At 44.3% G+C, this 19,951-nt stretch overlaps 3 protein-coding genes across 9 annotated transcripts in view; 2 read left to right on the top strand and 1 right to left on the bottom strand.

The window, feature by feature from the left end:
• The first annotated feature begins 406 nt into the window (after window positions 1-406).
• Window positions 407-6,462, top strand: LOC125975235 (carcinoembryonic antigen-related cell adhesion molecule 5-like). The gene is made up of 14 exons (XM_049730519.1): window positions 407-452; window positions 1,641-1,979; window positions 2,035-2,316; window positions 2,412-2,675; window positions 2,756-3,034; window positions 3,190-3,459; window positions 3,564-3,842; window positions 3,914-4,180; window positions 4,257-4,532; window positions 4,755-5,009; window positions 5,324-5,444; window positions 5,555-5,586; window positions 5,670-5,759; window positions 5,841-6,462. Exons 1-13 carry the CDS (start codon window positions 407-409, stop codon window positions 5,738-5,740), a joined length of 2,781 nt encoding a protein of 926 aa, XP_049586476.1. The 3' UTR covers window positions 5,741-5,759; window positions 5,841-6,462.
• Window positions 6,463-8,178: 1,716 nt separating this feature from the next.
• Window positions 8,179-12,270, top strand: LOC125975255 (carcinoembryonic antigen-related cell adhesion molecule 16-like). Its single transcript, XM_068651781.1, has 6 exons — window positions 8,179-8,297; window positions 8,406-8,729; window positions 8,811-9,086; window positions 9,220-9,468; window positions 9,546-9,639; window positions 11,664-12,270. The coding sequence occupies exons 1-5, from the start codon at window positions 8,246-8,248 to the stop codon at window positions 9,626-9,628; spliced, it is 984 nt and encodes a 327-aa protein (XP_068507882.1). The 5' UTR covers window positions 8,179-8,245; the 3' UTR covers window positions 9,629-9,639; window positions 11,664-12,270.
• A 791-nt stretch (window positions 12,271-13,061) lies between these two features.
• Window positions 13,062-19,951, bottom strand: part of grik5 (glutamate receptor, ionotropic, kainate 5) — a 97,625-nt gene continuing 90,735 nt past the window's right edge. For 6 of the 7 annotated variants that reach the window (XM_049731440.2, XM_049731437.2, XM_049731438.2 and 3 more), the window contains one exon: window positions 16,426-19,706. In XM_049731440.2, coding sequence (XP_049587397.1) covers window positions 19,083-19,706 — 624 coding nt within the window. In that variant the 3' untranslated portion in view covers window positions 16,426-19,082. Of the gene's footprint in view, window positions 13,491-16,425; window positions 19,707-19,951 lie in introns of those variants that run through there. The other variant, XM_049731444.2, reaches the window with a different exon arrangement.

The following is a 19,951-nucleotide window of genomic DNA, read 5'->3' on the forward strand; positions in this document are numbered from 1 at the left end:
TACGGCGCCAATTGTGTTCACGCCTTTCTCGCGGAAATAATTCATGACTTTATACATCAATTCCACTGAGTGGAATATGAAAACTTCAACTCGAAAAACTACTTTTTTTTTGCTAACCCATTGTTTGGTCATGACACATCGGGCGCATCTCATACATTAAATATGTATCCATAGGAGTTCCACTTTTTGAATTCGCAGTAAATTAACATTTTTTCCTGACATGCACCAGAATACCTCATAACATTGAGAAAGTGAAAAGTAAAATTTTAGGACAAAAAAAACAATTGTGCCAAAGCATTGAAGTCAGCCAAGGTTCAAGTAGGTTGAGGCTCCTCCCCCCTAAGTGGTGCCTTAAGTGCGCTGCCACGTCTCTGCAATCGCTAATCGATGTCCGAAGCCTGCAGCGATGGCCACACGCGTGCTGCTTCTGATGTTGCTGGGAGCCCTCTCAGGTCAGCCCTTGCACGCTCGTCAATTATGAATATTGACATGTCGGTCTTTTAAAAATCAAATACATCTTGTTGTTAAATGAACTGTCAAAAGGTTATTGTTAAGGAGTTTTGACAATTTTACATTCTGAATACATTCTGATATTTATCATTTCGAAATGAAATATATGCTGTGATCAATTGGATTGTTTCACATTTCAAATAGGAATTAATTATAAATGTTATACTCATCATTGATTATGAATACACAATTGTTCTAATCATTGTTATTGTTAGTATTGTGAATAATTGTAACAATGAAATAAGTCTGCAGTATTTTATTTGTGTTAGTTTTCTATAAGGCAGCACAGTGTGGGGCACTGGTTAGCATGTCCGCCTCATAGTTCAGAGGGTACGGGTTCAATTCCACCTCTGGCCCTCCTTGTGTGGAGTTTGCATGTTCTCCCTGTGCCTGTGTGGATTTTCCGCGGGCACGCTGGTTTCCTCCCATATCTCATAAAAATGCTTGGCAGGCCGATTGAGCACTCCCAATTGCCCATAGGTGTGAGTGCGAGTGCGGATGGTTGTTCGTCTCTATGTGCCCTGCGATTGGCTGGCAACTGGATAGGCTCCAGTACGCTCGTGACCCCCGTGGGGACAAGCGGTACAGATAATGGATGGATGGATAGTTTTTAGAATAGAATAGAATAGAATAGAATAGAATAGAATAGAATAGAATAGAATGCCGCATATTTTCATTTTACAATGCGATTGTACAACGAAATTGGAGAGCTTCTCCCTTTCCAGTGCAATAAAAAAAAGAAATCCCAAAAAATAAACATTACAAAAATTAAGAAGTACAAAGGGAGCATAAAGAATAAAAGTGAAAGAATCTTATTTACGGTGTAAACAATGTGGCTATTTATATAAACATGAATGAGGTATGTACAGGAATTAAATAATAAATAGCTATTGCACGTAGTCTTGACAGCAGCAGTGACAGTGGTAGTATAAAGGTGCATTGGTAACGTATTATGGTGTTGTTTCCTCTCAGTTCAGTGTGGTGATGGCTCTCGGGAAGAAACTGTTTTTCAGTCTGGTAGTCTGGATTTTATGTGAATTGCAGTAGTTAGTAAATATTTTATGATTACATCATTCTCATTATTCACTGGTTTCAAAAGTGACTCAAATCCCATCTTTTGCGCTGGTCAGGCTCGAGCTACGCCGCCGGTGTGCTGTCCGCCGACAGGCTGGTGGCGGTTGCCGGCGAAACGCTCACGCTGGCCACCACGGTGCCTCCGCCGGCAGAACCCTTCCTGGTGATCACCTGGAGCGTGACGGACATGCACGGGGCCACTCGCATCTTCATATCCTCCTCGAGCGTTGCCAACGTCACAGCGCCCGAGTACCGGGACAGGATCACCCTCCTCCGTCACACGGGATCGCTGGAGCTGAGGAACGTGAGCCTGAGGGACACCGGAAATTTCAGGATCACCATCGTCCCGGCCGTTGGGGGTCATCAGAATGGGAACTGCAAAGTGGATGTACACGGTACGTGCTTGCGTTCATATTTATTCGTCCAGCCATTTACAGTTTTTATTCACAGAACGGATCTCCGGCGTGGTCTTGGTTGCAAGTGGCACGGACCTGTTGGAGTCCAACCGTCCGCTCAGGATGTCCTGCTCCGTCGCTGCCGGTTCCGGACTCTCTTTCCAGTGGCTGAACGGCAGCTCGTTGATGACGGCCGGGGGTAGAGTTCAGATCACCTCCGGCGGCTCCAAGCTCACCTTAAGTCGCGTGACCCGCTACGACCAAGGATCGTTCAGGTGTCACGTGTTCAACGTGATCAGTAATGGCACCAGTGACCCGGTCCAGCTCTACATCAGCTGTGAGCTCCTTGACATTGTTCTGATTGTTTCTGGTGTTACTTCTCAGCCCCATCGCCGAGCTTCATAATGAGCCCCTTTTTTTATCCCTCTGCAGATGGCCCGGAAAACATCCAGCTGACCACATCCCCGTCGCTGAAATACCACTTGGAAGGCTCCAACATCAACCTGTCCTGCTCTGCTGGATCTCGACCTCCTGCAGTGTTCCAGTGGTCCTTGGATGGAGACCCGTTGGCCGCTTCGGGACCTGAGCTCAGACTGCAGAATGTTCTTCACAGTCAGAGCGGGAACTACCGCTGTCAAGCCTTCAACAACAGAACAATGAAGTCCAAAACTCGCCACTCGCCTATAACTATAATTGGTATGTGTATGATCAAAATGGGTTTATTGACGTTCTGATTTCCACATAATGGAGTCTTGAGTTTTCTGCATTGTCAACAGCACCAGTTTCTAGCGTGGAGATCAAGACCAACGCCACAGAAATGTTTGAATTCAGCGGACCCGTCAGTATGTCCTGCTCCTCAGCCGGGACCTCGCCCTCCTTCCGCTGGCTGAATGGCAGTGTCGAGGTTATGGAAGGCGAGAGAGTTCGGCTCACAGACGGAGGCGCCAAGCTTACTGTCGTCAACATGACCCGCTACGATCAAGGCCCGTTTCGGTGTCACGTGTTCAACACCATCACCAACAGCACCAGTGATCCGGTGGTCCTGACGGTCTACTGTGAGCCACAAACCTTATTTTCATTAGTTGCCACTTGTTTTCTTGTCCTCTCCACCATTGTTTTGTTGTCACTATTTATTTATCTTCTGTGCTCTAAAAATAACATTGACTTGACTATCACCTTGCTTATCAGTGATGCGCTTTTCCCCTGATAGTTGGACCGGAGAATATTAACCTGACGAGCCGGCCGTCCCAAGAGAACTACGACGAAGGTTCAGATGTGGACCTCATTTGCTCAGTGAACTCCGGCCCTCCGCCAAAATTTGTCTGGTTCCGCAATGGAGTGCTTTTGTCCCAGGCTGGATCGGAACTCAAGCTGATGAATGTTCATTTGCATCAGAGTGGAAACTACAGCTGTCAGGCCTTTAATGACAAAACTATGAAGAATCTAACATCAGAGCCCGTGGCTATTTTGGTGAAAAGATGTAAGTTGGATGAAAACATTTGAATCCAAGGCGATTCGTGTCGCGGAAGTGATGCGGCTGATTCTGTCCTCTTTGAATGTTTTTTTTTTTTTGTATTCTTATAGCAGAAATCTCTAATGTGGTGATCATTGCCAGCAGTACGGACATGGAAGAGCTGAGCAGCTCCGTCAGGCTCTTGTGCTCCTCGACCGGATCGTTCCCAACGTTTGTTTGGCGGAACGGCAGCTCCGAGCTGGCGGCCAGTGACCGAGTCCAGATCGGCGGCAAAGGTGTCGCCGTCACCATCTCGAACGTGAGCCGCTACGACGAGGGTCCCTACACATGTCATGTCTTCAATAACTTCAGCAGCGCCACCAGCACGCCGCTCAAACTCGCCATCAGCTGTGAGTCAAACAACATTTTTGGACATTTATTGGTGGTTAGAATGACTTTTATTTTTTTTGTTTCACCACAGATGGACCAGAGAGCATTTTTTTCCAGCTCTATCCCTCCGGGGAATACTTTGTAAGAGGATCCAACCTCAGCCTGTCCTGCTCAGCTGCATCCAGACCTCCTGCCCTGTTTGAGTGGTTCTTCAATGGAGACCTGCTGTCCCAGGTCGGCGCGGTGCTCAATCTGCAGAAGGTTCAGGAGAACCAAAGCGGGAACTACAACTGCCGGGCTTTTAACAACAAAACTGAGAAATATCAAACAACAAAGCCATCTGCAATCTTTATACAGAGTAAGTTAGGCCAGATCGGGGCTCCTCAGCCTGGACCATAATGTGAGCTAAAAGTTGTTGTTGTAATCGTCCGCAGCACCGGTTTCCAACGTGAGCCTTACCTCAAACCTCACAGTCATGTTTGAGTTCAGCTCAGCGACCATGTCCTGTTCGACTGCCGGGTCAGGACTTTCCTTCCTGTGGTTGAACGGCAGCTCAGAGGTCTCGGCCAGTCATAGAGTTCACTTCAGTGACGGAGGCTCGACGCTCACTGTAGTGAACGTGACGCGCAACGACCAAGGACCGTTCAGCGTCAACGTGTCTAATGGCGTCAGTGCGGCACTGAGTCGCCCACTGCATCTTTTCATTCAGTGTGAGTTTAAGGCGCAGACTCACACACACGCTCAGTTCGTCAATGATATTAATCGTTCTTTGCAACAGATAAATAATGAAACTGTGACTGCTTTCATGTTGTAACACCGCAACATAGAGGCTATTTAGCATTAGGGTGAAGCTAGATGACCTCAGGATGGTGCTTGTTTTTATTTTTTTTAGTTGCTGAAATTACGATTGTTTTGCATACTTGTCTTGTCAGACGGACCAGACAGCCTGACCATCGAGGGCCCGGACTCCGTTTTCGTCGGCCAGCATGCCATGCTTCTCTGCTCCGCCTTGTCTGTCCCGACAGCGATCTTCTCCTGGCTTTTGAACGGAAAGCCCATGGGTGTGCACGCAGCTGCATTGGTCATCGCTGCAAGCCAACATTGGGATGCTGGCGAGTACGTGTGCACAGCCCGGAATGCCATCACCGGACAGAGCGCCAGTGGAAGCCAAAAATTGGCTGTTTTGGGTACGTCGTGCGCAACCAAGTTCACAGTAAATGTAATTTGTATGCAAGTTAAATAAGTAAAAAAAGACTATTACATCGCCTTGTTTTCTTCAATTTTGTGATCATTTTAATGAATTTTGATGAATGTGACGAATGGACAAAAGAAAACGGGTTTCTTTTGGCACAACAATGCCAAAGGAACAAGAAGCAACAACGGTCTCGTCAATTTTTTCCTCATGCCCGTGGATAAAATAAATTAAATAATAGTTTTTGTTGAAAATGTAAGTAGTGCAATTTGTTGTGAGTAACGAACATCTTTTTTTTTTTTTTTCCAGACTTGTCCGACTGCAACTGCTGGACGTCTGTCACGGTCGCTGCCGCCGTCGCAGTTGGATGCTGTGTTGTCGTCGCCATGGTGATCGGCTTGATCCTGTATGGTCTCAGGAGAAGGAAAAGGTGAACCGCCTCATATTATTACGCATATCGAGAAGAGAGGTAGTCAAAAATATGACCTTTTTATGGCTTTGTGGGAGATATTTCAACATCTTATTCATTTGACTTGACAGACACAGAAACATATATCCAACTCTCAAAAGAGGTTAGTTCTCATCTTATTTGGTCAAAACAATTTTTAGACTCTACTCAACTCTATCAATAAAGACCAACTTGACTGCATTCTAGGGAGAAAAAGTATGAGGTTGAAGCAATCAGACATGTACAAGATCGCAGCTGGAACTCAGAGCGAGCGTTAGTCTGCTGCTTCCTTTCAAGGTGAGTCTGACAATTTTTGTCTGCATCCAAATACAAAAATGGATTAGTTGATAACAGATTTTTGCTGTTTGTTTTCTGCAGAAGAGAAGTGCAACTAAGTCCCCCAAATGAAAACAAAACTCCATTCTTTCATTCATTTATTCCTACTTCGTGATTTTAGTTGTAATGTAGTGACACGACACACTCAGCGACCGAATGGTTAGCATATCTCCCGTTTCATTTTAGCACTACGTTCACAGCGTGTTTGCCAATTTGGAGGGCGGTCTCAAAACGTCCGCGTCACGGCAGAGATGAGCTTCTGCCATGGCTGGGATGGAATTTGGCTGTGGACCACGCCCTCAGCGGCTCAGGCCTCCCTCTCGTAGATCCGCCGGCTTGTGCTCATCTGTGAAATTAGCAAGAGCAGGTCAAACCCACCTACATGCAGTGGTACGCCGCACGAAATTAGAGCTCTTTGAGTTGTCTCTGTGTTTATTTCAGTAATACAGACAATTGTTTATTCATTTTTAAAATTGCAGATGAGCAACTATTTAGAAGGAATGTGTGTAATTATTTGTGCACGCGTGTGTACAAAAAAGGTCAAATATTTTGACAATGCGCCACATTTGCTTTTGTGTACATATTGTATTTGTGTATATATTAAATGTTGAATAACTATTATTGTACACTGGTTATCTCTTGCCAATAAAATGTAATTGCAGTACGCGAGTTGCATTTTTATCGCATGGAAAAGACAAGTAGACAATAAACATTTTATTAGGTTTCATGTTCTTATCTTCAAGTTCACAAAGCAGGTGAGGAACATGAGATATAAAAAAGATCTAATGACCGTGGTGCTATTAAGCATGATTTCTTGCGTTATTTGGTTAGTTTGCAGCTTTATGCACTTAGTGGAAATTTGTTTTGCTTTTATAAATATGTTGATCGTGTAAATTACTTGTGAATATTTGTTTCCTCTCATGCAAAATATGCAGAGTTGTGTCAATGAGCTCAGAATGGTAATTATTTTTATGAGCCTTGTTGTGCGGGGATCAATGGACTTTGTGATTTTTGAAAAGGGGTCACCCTGCAGCTCTTCTTGTGTGGCCACCCCATCAGCATAACTCCACGATATTAACAAGAGGTGACCCCATTTCAGACCTTAGCTGCTGTTATTTTCATTTTGGGTGAAAAAATGTGAAGTTTAGGGAAAACTATTCATTACTGGACAGAGAAAAATGGAAGCTCGAAATGTGTGGATTGGTGGTTTAGAATGCTTATTTATTTTAGGGGGCGCTACTGAGTGAATTAGGGTTGTCACATTCTGTCATGAGATAAATGTATCTGCCAAATTTGGTAAATTTTCAGTCCTCTCCAGATTTGTCAGAAATAACGAGATGACACAACACAACAGAAGCAGTGAATATGACAATTGTAGGATTGACTCCAAAATCCCTCCAAGCAGGTGTGGCCCTGAAACTGTTGAGGCACTGTGTATTTGCATTTGACAGAGATGCATTGTCTGCATTGTTTGAGTCAGCGTGCCGTAAAAAGTTCAAATCCGACCAGAGTTTCGCCGCCTCTCGCTGTGCACCGCTAATTCACATGGCTCCTTTGACAACATCTTGGCCTGTAATTCCTTCCGAAATGGCCAAGAAGGCTTTGATCGCCCTGGCGTTGCGGAACCAGACGAGACGGTTGACTCCTGCTGCTCAAACACGACTCACAAACACTCGCAAAGCCGCTCTGACCTGGCGCACTCTGTCATCTTGTAATCAGTGACTAAAATAACCGGAGAAAAAAAATCACTTGGCGTCTTGTGTCAGGTCGAGTCGGGATTTCGCATTGGCGTTACTTTTTACTTTGTTTTGACTTCAGTGTTATTTAATTTCAGTTATTTTTGTTTAGTTTTAGAGCATGATTGTTGCTTTATACTTTGTCGAAAATGCTTTGTTTTACTTGAGCTTCTGATAGTTTAAACATTAGTTTTAGTTTTAAAAAATGAAAGTTTGTTGTTTTGTTTTTAAAATTTTGTTTTGGTTTTCAAATGAGAATTTCAATATAGGTTTCGGCTTTCATTATATAGGCTTGGGGTTTCAAATGAATCTTTTAAGTTATAGACTCAAGATAGGATTTCAAACTAGGAATTCACCTCAGGTTTACAAGTTTGAGTTACAAATTAGAGTTTCAAATTAGGATTTCATGTTAGAGTTTTGTCTCAATGCAGTTTGCAGTTTAAAACTAGTGTTAGGGTTTCAAACTAGGGTTCGCCTTGGAGGTGATTACACTGACGGACAAAGACGTCAAAGCTGTGTGTGTGTGTGTGCTTGTGTGTGTGTGTGTGTGTGTGTGTGTGTGTGTGTGTGTGTGTTGGTGTTGTGTTGTGGCACGCAGTACATACACATTCCAGCGTTTGTGTTCCCTTTTTAAGAGAAGGGGGAGCTTGTTGAGCATGAAAGAGACAGGACGACAGCGGCCTCTTCTTATTTGAGACTTGTCAAGTCGCCATGGACAGTAGGCTGCAGTGGAGCACCTCCGTTGTCTTGTTTCTTGTTGCAGGTACACTTCCCCTTTCTTCCTTTTCTACAGTACTGGGAAGTACAGTTCATCTCTATCTATGTATTTATTGATTTAGTTTGGAGTCAAGGTCTAATCTGCTTTCGTCAGGCACGTGCACGGCTCAGAACTTGCTCCCGCCGGGCCCGTTGAGCAGCGCCGTTTCCGGCAGCATCACCTTCACCACCACCCTCCGGCCCCCAGAGCGCCCCTTCCTCTCTGTCAGCTGGACATTCAACGGCGCCAACGTTATCACCTCCACCACCGACGAAGACCTACCCGGGGACGGATATGGCGAGCGGATCACCCTGGATCGGACCACCGGCAGCCTGCAGCTCCGGAGGCTGACGGCAGCTGACAGCGGGGAGTACGTGGTCGCTGTCATACCGCGGGGCGAGAGTCTGAAACAGGGCACGGTTGTGCTCAACGTGTACGGTGGGTTGGTCCTCGGACAAATGCCTGATGTGTGAAGGGGGCTCGGACCAACAAACAACATCCGTTTTTAATTTTCGCCAGTGCCGGTCTCCGGGGTGACCGTGCGGGGCCCCACGAGCATCCTGATCGAAGACCAGCACTCGGCCAGCGTCACGTGTGAGGCCTCTGGCTCCGTCAGCGCCCGAGTGTGGACCAAGGGCGGGCGTCCCGTCCTCGCTGGGCCCACCGTCAACTTGTCTCCGGACAATGTGACCGTCTTCATCCAACCCGTCCGCAGCCACGACGGCGGCGTCTACCGCTGTCGGGTCAGCAACCCCATCAGCGCCCTGACAGCCGCCTTCAACCTCACTGTCAATTGTGAGTATGTCGGCCGGCCTCACCTCTGCGCTCCTTGTGTATGTAATCGTCATTTTCAAATCAACAAATGTCCTTCTTTGAGTCTAAATTAAAAGTTCAAAGGCCTCAATGCAAGCTATTGTTGTTTGCACAGTCGGACCACAGAACGTGTCCATTGCGGGGCCCACGGCAGCCCCGCTTGGCCGCAGAGTGACGCTACTCTGCTTGGTCAACTCGTTCCCGCCGGCCAACTTCGCCTGGGAGTTCAACGGCAAAGCCACAGGCGTCAACGGCTCCTCGTACGTGGTCCCCCGCATGGACGAGCAAAGCGAGGGCAATTACACGTGCACGGCCAGAAATGCGGTGACCCGGCGCCAAACCTCCACCCTTCTTTACCTGAGAGGTACCAATCAGCTTGGAGTGCCTCTCCAGTCAGAATTTTCTTACCTATTTTTCCTATTTGTTGCTGATGTCATCAAGCGTCCTGCGTCGCTCCTTGCTGGTCCTTATCAGCGCTGGTGCTGAGTGCAACGAGCCTCATGTGGTTCATGTCGGCCTATTAGAAGATGAGCGGGTGAGTTCCAAAATCGAATAATAGGCCGGCCGATGTGATCTTTTTTTTTTAATTGGGAAAAATTGGCCTTTTTTTTTTTTTTTTTTTTTACCTATATTTGTTGACACCAACACATAAATTAATTAATTAATAATGCTTGGAGCAATATTTCAATTAGACACAGTTTTAAAAAAAATTCACACATTGATTGTGGAATAGAAAAACTGTCAACAAACATTAAAAATCACGTTTATATTTGACGTTGACATTGCTTTATTTTCGGTATTGGACTTAACAAAATACTTCCGTGTTAAATTGGCAGATAGGAAGAGTGACAGAATTGAGCGACAAAGATTTAATAAAAAAAATATATCTTCTTTGTTAGAATCCAAGAGCCGTTTGTAAATGATGGCATTCTCTTCCTGATGCATCCGCTTAGGACATAATGTCTTATTAAAAAGCCTTTGCGAGAAGCATCCTCATCGAGATACAAATGAAGGAGCTTGCTTTGGAACAATTAACAGTACAACTATTTCTTTGGACTCAAGGATTCGTATGCACATTTGTGAATATGAGATGCACTAGAGCTGTGTTTAGGGTTAGTGTTAAATCCTGTTTTCTTTCACGCTCAAAAAAAAAAAAACAATTCTCATAACACATGCATTAAATGATGATTGTGGATGTGGATTATTCATGTTGAAAATAATTCCCCTGGCATTACGTAATTTAGCAGTATTGTTGTTGAAAGCCCTCCTTTAACAAGGATATGTTTTCAACACCAGCCTTAATGAATCACTTTTTTGTTGTTCGCTTGAATAAACACCTCAAATGACTACATTATTTACCTTCGTGAAAAAAATGTCTGTATTACTATTTATTTATTGTTTATTTCACAGTAAAAGCGTTTGTAATACTTTTGCCCAAATTGATCTCTATGCGCCATTGTGAATTTTTGCATGCCACAGCTAAAAAGACCACGCCGAGTTGATAATGACATGATAATTATGCATTGTCAGCACCATACCCTGAAACAATTGAGCCACTCGCTTGAATAAAAACACGCAAAATCATCATGCTTATACTGTTGCTTGTTGTCATTATTATTGTTATATAAGGTCTTTCTGGTTTGTTCAGATGAAAAAATTAAAGCTGTTAAAAATAACAGATCAGATTAAAAATGAGGTTGAAAAAAGACATTTGCATGAAGTCAGGTTAAATTTGCTCTTTGAACACACGACTTATTTACTCGGCCCCCCCCCCATCGACCCCAGCGCCTCCCGCGGCCCGCCACAGAGTTGTTTTTCTCGTCAAGCCTTTTTACACCAGCGATTTACATGCGGGGCAACAAGCTGATTGGAAGCAAATGAAAAAGCTTTGCATCACTGACCTGATTAGCTCGCTCGACACCTGCGGCTCATTTTGCCAGGCAGATAATTATTTAGCGGTGCTTTTCCCGCAGGGGGGGAGGAAGCTTAACGGCGGGCCACTGGTGAGAAGAGGCTTTAAATAAATGTACCGCCTCGCTACTTTAGCGGTAACAGTTAAGCAAGTCATTCAACCAGATGCTGACAGCGTCATGAAATGTAGACCGCCGCTACTTTTTGAATGTTAGGGGTTTCGGATGTGTGTGAGGGTTAGGTTGCTGGTTGGGGTGCAGGTATGGGTTTGGGTAAGGGTTAGGTTGTAGGTGAGGGTTAGGGGTTACAGGTTACGGGGTTAGAGTTAAGATTTAGGTTAGGGTTCGGGAGCGGGTTAGGGTGAGGGTTAGGGCTAGTTTGCTGGTGAGGGTTAAGATTAGGTTGCGGTTGAGGGTTGCAGGTTAAGGTTAGGGTTTGGGTCCGGGTTACGGGGTTAGAGTTAGAACTAATGTTAAGGTTCTTAGACTTCAAAAATGACCATGGCTTTAAAAAGGACCATGTATCGTAAATTGAAAAAGTATTACTTTTTATATTTTTCAAAATTGGGTTTCTAACTAGGATTAGAGATTAGGGTCTGGCTATTTGCTAACGCGCAACTTTGAAAATGTGGTCTTCTTGCACATGCAGACGCTGCCGAGCACGAGAACATGGGTTGACAGCTGCTTTGGAACCGCCGAGAGGAAGACGAGGAGGACGTACTTTGTCAGCAACATCAATTTCAAATGGTTTATTCTTATTGTCATCATCCAACTATCTGAAGAGAGAGCAACAGCAATGTGTCACACACACAGGGCAGTAACTTTCCATCACACATCGATACCAAATGGCCATGTGATAACAGAACAGAGGACATGCTTTTGCCTCCCCGCCTTGTCCCTTGTCGCCTTTTGCCTTCCCACCTCTTCCCTTTGTTGTTCCTACGTGCGGAGAGTATAAAACCTTCTGACCTGGAGTGTGGGGGTGGTTGTTTCATCTGATGTTGTGCCTTGTGTACTAACCGCCATTAAACAACCCAAGATCTTGCAAATAAAGAACCAACTGTTACTCCACATCTTTGTTAACCTTGCTCAACGATGGACATCTTGAACAAAGTGCAACACATCCATCCAGTTTCTGAATGCTGACCCTCCCGAGCGTTGATTCAAGTACGAGTAGTATGTAAAGAATGTACCAAAATTATTAATTGAATGGAACCACAAACAAAATTGAACACATTAAAATATCCTACATTCTACATTCAAGTTGCAATTCACTATTATTATTATCCGTAATACGGGTAAGACGTACTAACAACAATGTAGAATAAAAAAACCCACAAGTGACTTGTTTGATTTTAAAATGTTTTCATCCATCCATCCATCCATCCATCCATCCATCCATCCATCCATCCATCCATCCATCCATCCATCCATCCATCCATCCATCCATCCATCCATTCCATTTTCTGTACCGCTTGTCCCCACGGGGAACCTATCCCAGCCGTCATCGAGCAGTAGGCGGGTGACACCCTGAACTGGCTGCCAGCCAATCGCAGGGCACACTAAGACAAACTACCATCCGCACTCGCACTCACACCTATGGGCAATTGGGAGTGCTCAATCAGCCTATCAAGCAAGTTTTTGGGATGTGGGAGGAAACAGGAGGACCCTGAGAAAACCCAGGCAAGCACGAGTACAACAAGCAAACTCCACACAGGGAGGGCCGGAGGTGGAATCAAACTCGCACCCTCTAAACTGTGAGGCGGGCGTGCTAACCAGTGCGTACTGTGACGCCATTGTACTATTATTGTAGATGAAATAAAACAGATTCTTAAATTATTAGTTATTTGACAAAAAATAACATTTTACCAAATTAGAATATGAATAAATTACTGAGGAGATTTTTTTAATCAAAATAAATTGGGTGAATAAAATTGCTAAAAAACCAAATGTTTTAGTAATAATGATTACTGTCAGGTTCAAAGTGCTAACTGAATATCTGAATAAAAGAAAAGCATCAGCAGACAAAAACAAGTGAGGCAGAATATTGATTTTTCTCGCGAGGAGTGCGATACAGATTGCTTTCTACAATCTGACTACACTAAAAATCTGTTTACACTCCTCGCTCTTTTTATTTGGAACGCCCTACCCACAGTGTGGGACGATTAGCCCCTGAGGGTGAGGGAAAAAAAAGATTGTGGGCTTCGTCTCGTAAGAAAAGAAACAAAAAGTAATGCACAAAGTGTTGCGTGCAGATATGGCTATATCAGCAAAACAGTTGAAGCAATCAATAACTTTCTTGGATTCCGAGAGATAAAAAGAGAAAGTGACGTTCTTTAAGGAAGATCAGAAGGTTCATGACGCATCGTTTGACGTGTTGTTTTCACGATCTGTTCTGGTGGACGCTGAGATGTCAGCAGTATCTTGTTTGACACAACCGTCATCTCATCCCTGACCCAGCCGTAATCCTTCTGTTCTGTTGCACAAGATAAGAATAAGCAAGGCAAAGCAGCAAGCATACTGAGCAGTAACATTATGAATAAGTATTCATTAGAGAACGCATGATAACATATATATACAATTTTTCTAACAATTACTGATAAAAGAAAAATAATGTGAACTACAGAATGCAATTTCTGGAGAAATTGCATGTGAAGGCGAAGAGGTTGAAAAAAACTTGGGGAATGCTCCGGAATTATTTCAAATGATACTGAATGAAGTTTTATACAATAAGTTGGAATCAGCTGAAAATATTAAAGATGGAACGATACAAATTGGTAAAAAAATGTGGAAAGGTGAATATATAAATATTCAGAAAGACCGGAAAGTGAGAAAAAACAGCATGCGAGAAAACGAGTAAGTGAGAAAAAACGTAAGTGAGAAAAAACTAAGCAAGAGAAAACGTAAGCGAGAGAAAACGTAAGCCAGAGAAAACGTAAGCAAGAGAAAACGTGAGAGAAAACGTGAGAGAAAACGTAAGAGAGAAAACGTAAGCGAGAGAAAACGTAAGTGAGAGAAAACGTAAGCGAGAGAGACCATAAGGGAGAAAAAACGCAAGGGAGAAAAAAAATATATATATATATATACGTGTATATATATAAAGTAACCGGGGTATATATATATATATATATATATATCATAGCCCCCCCCCAGACTCCCGGTCGGCCCCCCAGACCACTGGCTACTTTTCAGTGTTTTTTCACATTTGGCATTCTCATCCCTGATCTTAAGTGTAGGCATAAAATGAACAGTTTCAGTTTGGAACGGGTTGAATTGGTAAAAAAAAAATGTAGAAATTAGAAGGGACAAACGAAATTTTGTAAACTTTTGCAGGAATTTTCAAGTTGAAAATGTGGAATATTTGGTAAGTGGGGATGTTTGCAACAGACACAAGATGAACAAGTTTAAAGTTGGAACGGGTTAAATCGGTCAAAAAAAGTAGAAATCGGAAGGGAAAAATTAAATTTCATTAGAATTTTACGTAAATTTTAAACTTGAAAATGTAGAATTTTTGGTAAGTGGAAAGTTTTGGACTTGGTAGGCGCATAAGATTTTCAGAAAAGATTTGACAGTTTAAAGTTGGAATGAATTGAATCGGTCAAACAATTTAGAAATTAGAAGGAAAAACGAAATTTTGTGAAATTTTGCGCGAATTTTGAAGTTGAAAATTTTGAATTTTAAGTAAGGGGCATATTTTAGAATAGGTAGGCATATGATGAACAATTTGAAGTTGGAACGGGTTAGATTGGTCGAAAAAATGTAGAAATTAGAAGGCAAAGACGAGATTTTGTGAAATTTTGCGGGATTTTAAAGGTGAAAATTTGGATATGTTGGAAAGTGGGAGGTTCTGGAATAGGTAGGCAAAAGATGAACAGTTAAAGTTAGAATAGGTTGAATCGGTCAAAAAATGCATAAATTAGAAGGGAAAAGTGAAGTTTTGTAAAACTTTGCAGAAATTTTAAAAGTGAAAATGTGAAATTTTTGAAATGTGACAATTTTGGAAACATAGAAAATCCCAGCCTATGTGAATTGAATGAGCTGAATGATGTGAATTACAAATGGGAACGATGAAAATGTGAAACGTTGAATGTGCCAGTAAGAATGAATAGTGGAATTTTGGCTGATAATTTGTGAATTGTCGAACACGGAAAATATTTGAAATGAAACAAATTGAAGCTCCCTCACACGGATATTTGGAATATGTTGAAATTGGAATGGGGTGAATCGGATGAATTATGTGAATTATGAATATATTAAGCGTCAAATCAGATGAATTATGTGAATTATTAATATGTTAAGCGTCAAAAAGTGGGGGAATACGTAGAATAATAATAAAGTAGAGCAGGGGTTTTCAACGTTTTCAACTGGTTTTGTCCAAGGAACCACCATTATAACCAAGGAACTCGGGGACCACTGCTTTGGGGGAATATCATTTCATTTTGCAGCAAAGGAGGATTGGCCTGTACAGGCTATTTATTTGCATCTGTATGTCTATTTTGGGAATCTCAGCTACATTTGACATCATTTGGACGGGTAAATGATTCACAAAATTTGTCAAATTAGCTGGAAAATAAATCAAGTCTAAATAATAAACTAATTTATTTTTTTATAATGTTAATTATTTTCCATTTCCAATTTCGCGGACCACCTGCAATACCGCTACAGACCACTAGAGGACCGCGGATCACCGGTTGACAATCCCTGAAGTACTGGAATGTCATTAGTGTGGAGGCTTTTGCCTTCACACGAATGAGATTTTGAGTAATTAGGCCAGTGGTTCTTATCCTTGTTGGAGGTACCGAACCCCACCAGTTTCATATACGCATTCACTGAACCCCTCTTTAGCAAAAAATTAAACAAAAAAATTCAAATCCAAGACATAGATGTTTTTTACTGGTGTACAAAATGAGCCGTGCATGATCATCACTTTGTTCAAAGAACAAAACCAACACAATGCATGACCTCAACAAATTACATACCTGCAAATCAGTGTGTCTTTGTGAGACCATTTCAGATATGCATTATAACAAACTTACACGATAAATGTGTGTTCGGACTTCCGCAGTGGAGGCTCTGCCGAACCCCTGAGACCGACTCACCGAACCCCTAGGGTTTGATCAAACCCAGCTTAAGAACCACTGAATTAGGCAAACCAACTTAGTCATGAAAAAAAACAAAAAAAACAATGAATCAGTTTCATTTGAACCTTGGTATTGATCTGTTGGGGTCAATCAATAAGAAAAGGTTATGCGCTGGAAGAGTATGCTACAATTTGAATTTAAATCTTGTTTAAAATGAACGTTTGAAGGTTACCTTTAACAAGACACAACATTCAGCAAAATGTTCATGTAAAGCTTAAAAAACACAAAACAATTCAGTCAGGTATTTCAATGACAAGCTGTAACTGTCGGTGATGTCTGAATATTTTTATTGCAAAACAAGTTGGATCTGTCTATGAGCTTTGCACAACGGGACGGACCAAAGGACTCCATCTCTCCTCCCTCCTGCCGCCATCACCCACACACACACAATAAACATCTTGTTCAGCAACAGGAAGAGTGACGACAATGTCGTCAGAATATTCAATAATCCATTTAGCACTAGTATAGAAATATGAAAACAAATTCCATCCAAAAGAAAAAACAAAAAGAAGAGAGCGCCCGCCCTCTTGCGTGAGTGATCGCCCGAGACTCTTCTATTTGTTTTGTGAGCCTCCCTCCCTCCGTCTTGCATTTCATATTGAGCCCGTAGTTCACAGACGGTATGTTTGATCTTCTTGATAGCTTCATCATGGTGTTGGTTTGATGCCGGCACAGAAATGGAAAGAGAACACAAAAGGCCATCAAACCTACACAAAGAGCACACTGTGCAAAACGCTCTTGGAGAAGGTGGCTGTTCTCAAAGTGCTGTGATTTGCGGAAAATGGGTTTTGTTTTCTTGACATCCAAGATGAAGCCTACCCTTACACACATTACAACTTTGAACATCTAACATCAGAGACCGGCATGAGAAGAAAAATTGCCGCACTTTAAGCTCTCGGCCTCTGGTGGACTCGAGATGAGCAACACCGCACACAGGAGGGAATTTGTAGTACCAAGAATGACCTGACAGAGGCAGCAGAGTGCCACAGGGTATCCAAACTGACAGAAAACCCAAAAAGACAAAGTGGAATGAATGGGAAAAGCTAGGCTAAGTGTTAGCATAGCACAACCAAGGAGTCCATCCTTCAAATAGGTTTGACACTAGCAATTGTTTTCTGAACAGATCGGGATAAAATAATCGTTGACGCTAATCTTTCTGACGATCGGGCCTTTGCTGACTGAAGAGAGACATTTGGTTTTTGTCATCTTGTACTCGGGGACAGGTTTAAAGGATGTCTGTGCTTGGGACGAGGTTAGGAGACTCAAATTTTGATCAAAGGGTAAAGGATCGACGGCCTTGGGGTCGTTTGTTCTGGGGCAAGGGTAAGGTTTCAGGTATACAGTTCAGGCTAGAAGAGGCTTTAGTGAGTAGGCATGATACGGGGGATCAATCTGAGTTGGCGGTGGCATAGTTAGGCTGTCAAGATTTTAGAGTTTAAGCGATTAAGTTTGAGGGCTTGGCCGACTACGCCTGCTAACTCATTTAAGGGTAGCAACTTGCTCATGCCGTTGGAGGGAGACCTTTAAAGGGTTTGGTGCTCTTGGTTTCGTGGTTGGCAGGTAATGGTTAAAGGGTTGGCGTTTAGCTTCAGGCCGTTAGCTTAGCAGTCAAGGAGGTCTTGCAGTTCTTTGAAACCGTTTGAAGTTAACCAGATTCCCCCAAATGGGTGACTGTCAGCGACCATGGCAACATCCATTTAGCATAAAAAAACAGACAGACATTGACAGATGTTCAAAATGTCACCGCTATTGAAAGTCAAGCTGAGCAAATGATTTTCATGGGCTGAAGCGGGGACTCGGCCGTTCTGCTTTTGCCTCATCGAGCGAGCGTTCACGTTGCAAACTTTCAAGCGCATCGACCGCTTGAGGGTTTTGCTCAAAACCAAAGTGCCTGTGACACTAACAGCTCGCGATGGAAAAAAACAAAGCGTCGTCATTTGGCCCCAGCGACTGATAAAAAATTCCCTCTGCGTCCATTCGGTGGTACGCCACCATTCCAACGGGCAACGTTCTGACGTGCTTCCCCATCGGCCGGGCGAGGGGAGTCGTTAGACAATCAAAAGCTTGAAACGCTATCGACGATTGTTCTGGCAGACGGCCCCCGAGCCGGACGGCCAAGTCTGGAGCTGCAGTCACAGCTTGTTGGCGTGTGAACAAACCCTTTTAAAAAGATGCCGAGAATTAAAGGATCAGGACCCATCTAATTGCAGTGGATAAATTCTTCACTGTTTTTTTTAAGCTTCTTTCTGCCATACTTTCTATCTCCCGGGGAAGGGAGCCCGATAACGAGCGACATTCATTTCCCATTTGGAAGTCTCCCGTTCGACCAACAGAAAGGTGCCATGCTGCTCGTCACGAGTTCTCCTCACACTCTTTGAAGACGCGCACACACCGGCAAGAATGAACTACAGACCGAAGTCTTCCATCCTTCCGAGAGTGACGAAGGGAGGGACACAAAACTCTCCAACACAATTAGCTGCAGTCATGTTTCTTGTTGCGAAGCACCGCAATCGTCACATAGAAGGCTTTTAATTAAAGTCCCACTCGGAACAAATGCCAACAAAACGAGACAAAAAAATGAACAAAACATGGAATAATCCTCAGGACGTCTTTCGGTGTTGATTTCCAACGGCATACAGGTACAACACGTTGTCCAGTGAGCAGCGCGGTTAGCTTCCAGGAAGTGTCTGTGGAAGAAAAGAAAAAAATCCTCGCTCACGTGAGGGAAAGAATCAGAAGCTCGATCTGGCCATGAGCACTTCCATCATCAGTCTTTGTCCAAATGGGAGTGCTCAAAAGCGCATGTGAGGCAGGCTTCAAGGTCAACCACACAACGGGTTCCCGTTTACATGGTTTTGTAGCCGCTTGATTTTGTTTTTTTTTCCCCACCCTTTCAACTGCCCCTTTTTTTTTTTTTGGTTCTACTCTCAGGCCTGGTCCCCCAGTAGGTCCGCTTTGTTCAGGTTCTGCTGAAGAGGAATGGGCCGGGCGGTGTGGTGTGGGGGACTATGCAGCCGCCTGGGGCTGGGACCCCCGCCACCCTCACTGTCCGTATTGGACGAAGACGGGGGAGGCGGCGGGGGCAGCCGCGGCAGGGGCGCCGACGATGGCGGTATCCTGGTGACGGTCGACGCCAAACCGCCGTCTGATCGCAAGCTTTGGATGCGGCGGCACTCCTGGCAGATCCTCACGTGGGTGCAACCGCGGCTGGGCAGCATGACTGGGGTGGGCGCCGGTGGGGGAGGTGTGGCGTTGGCGCCGAGGGGCTCTTCCAGGAGCCGCTGAGGACCCGGGCCCAGATCAGGCGGCCCCGCGCCGCCTCCTCCTCCGGCCCCGCCCGTTAGGGGTCCGGCTCCGCTGTAGAGTTTGCCGTTGCTGAGGCGCATCTCACGGACCAGGCGTAAGGGCCGTGGAGCTCCCAGGGCAATACGGCCGGGGTGGCGCAGGGCCGCTGCCGAGCCGCTGAGCGGGCGCCGACGGCGCAGTCGGGCGCTCTTCTTACAGGAGACAGCGTTTCGGAATTCGGTGATCATCTCCTGACAGACAGACACCTGAAAGGACAACCGGGTAAGGGGGGCGGGGACGAGGAGGGGAAGGAAAGACGAAAAGGAGGGAAAAGAAAGACAAAGAGTAGGCAGGCGGCGGAACGGGATGCCACACCGGTGGGAAAAGCAAGGAAAATGGCGGAAACCAGGCGGGCCCAAAACAATGGACGAACACAATGCAAAAAGAGCAGCGAAGGTGGAAAGACAGGAATGAGGGGGAAATGGAATTCGGGATGGGAAGAGTTTCCAAA

Source organism: Syngnathus scovelli, chromosome 9 (genome assembly GCF_024217435.2).
Source record: "Syngnathus scovelli strain Florida chromosome 9, RoL_Ssco_1.2, whole genome shotgun sequence".
Taxonomy (NCBI): Eukaryota; Metazoa; Chordata; class Actinopteri; order Syngnathiformes; family Syngnathidae; genus Syngnathus; species Syngnathus scovelli.

What these genes read in the sequence shown, in the direction of transcription:
- LOC125975235 (XM_049730519.1), top strand. Translation starts at nt 407, where the DNA reads ATGGCCACACGCGTGCTGCTTCTGATGTTGCTGGGAGCCCTCTCAG. An exon ending in GGTCCAGCTCTACATCAGCT is followed by an intron (nt 2,317 to 2,411) that starts GTGAGCTCCTTG and finishes ATCCCTCTGCAG; the next exon opens with ATGGCCCGGAAAACATCCAG. An exon ending in GCTCAAACTCGCCATCAGCT is followed by an intron (nt 3,843 to 3,913) that starts GTGAGTCAAACA and finishes GTTTCACCACAG; the next exon opens with ATGGACCAGAGAGCATTTTT.
- LOC125975255 (XM_068651781.1), top strand. Translation starts at nt 8,246, where the DNA reads ATGGACAGTAGGCTGCAGTGGAGCACCTCCGTTGTCTTGTTTCTTGTT. An exon ending in TGTCTTGTTTCTTGTTGCAG is followed by an intron (nt 8,298 to 8,405) that starts GTACACTTCCCC and finishes TGCTTTCGTCAG; the next exon opens with GCACGTGCACGGCTCAGAAC. An exon ending in CACCCTTCTTTACCTGAGAG is followed by an intron (nt 9,469 to 9,545) that starts GTACCAATCAGC and finishes GATGTCATCAAG; the next exon opens with CGTCCTGCGTCGCTCCTTGC.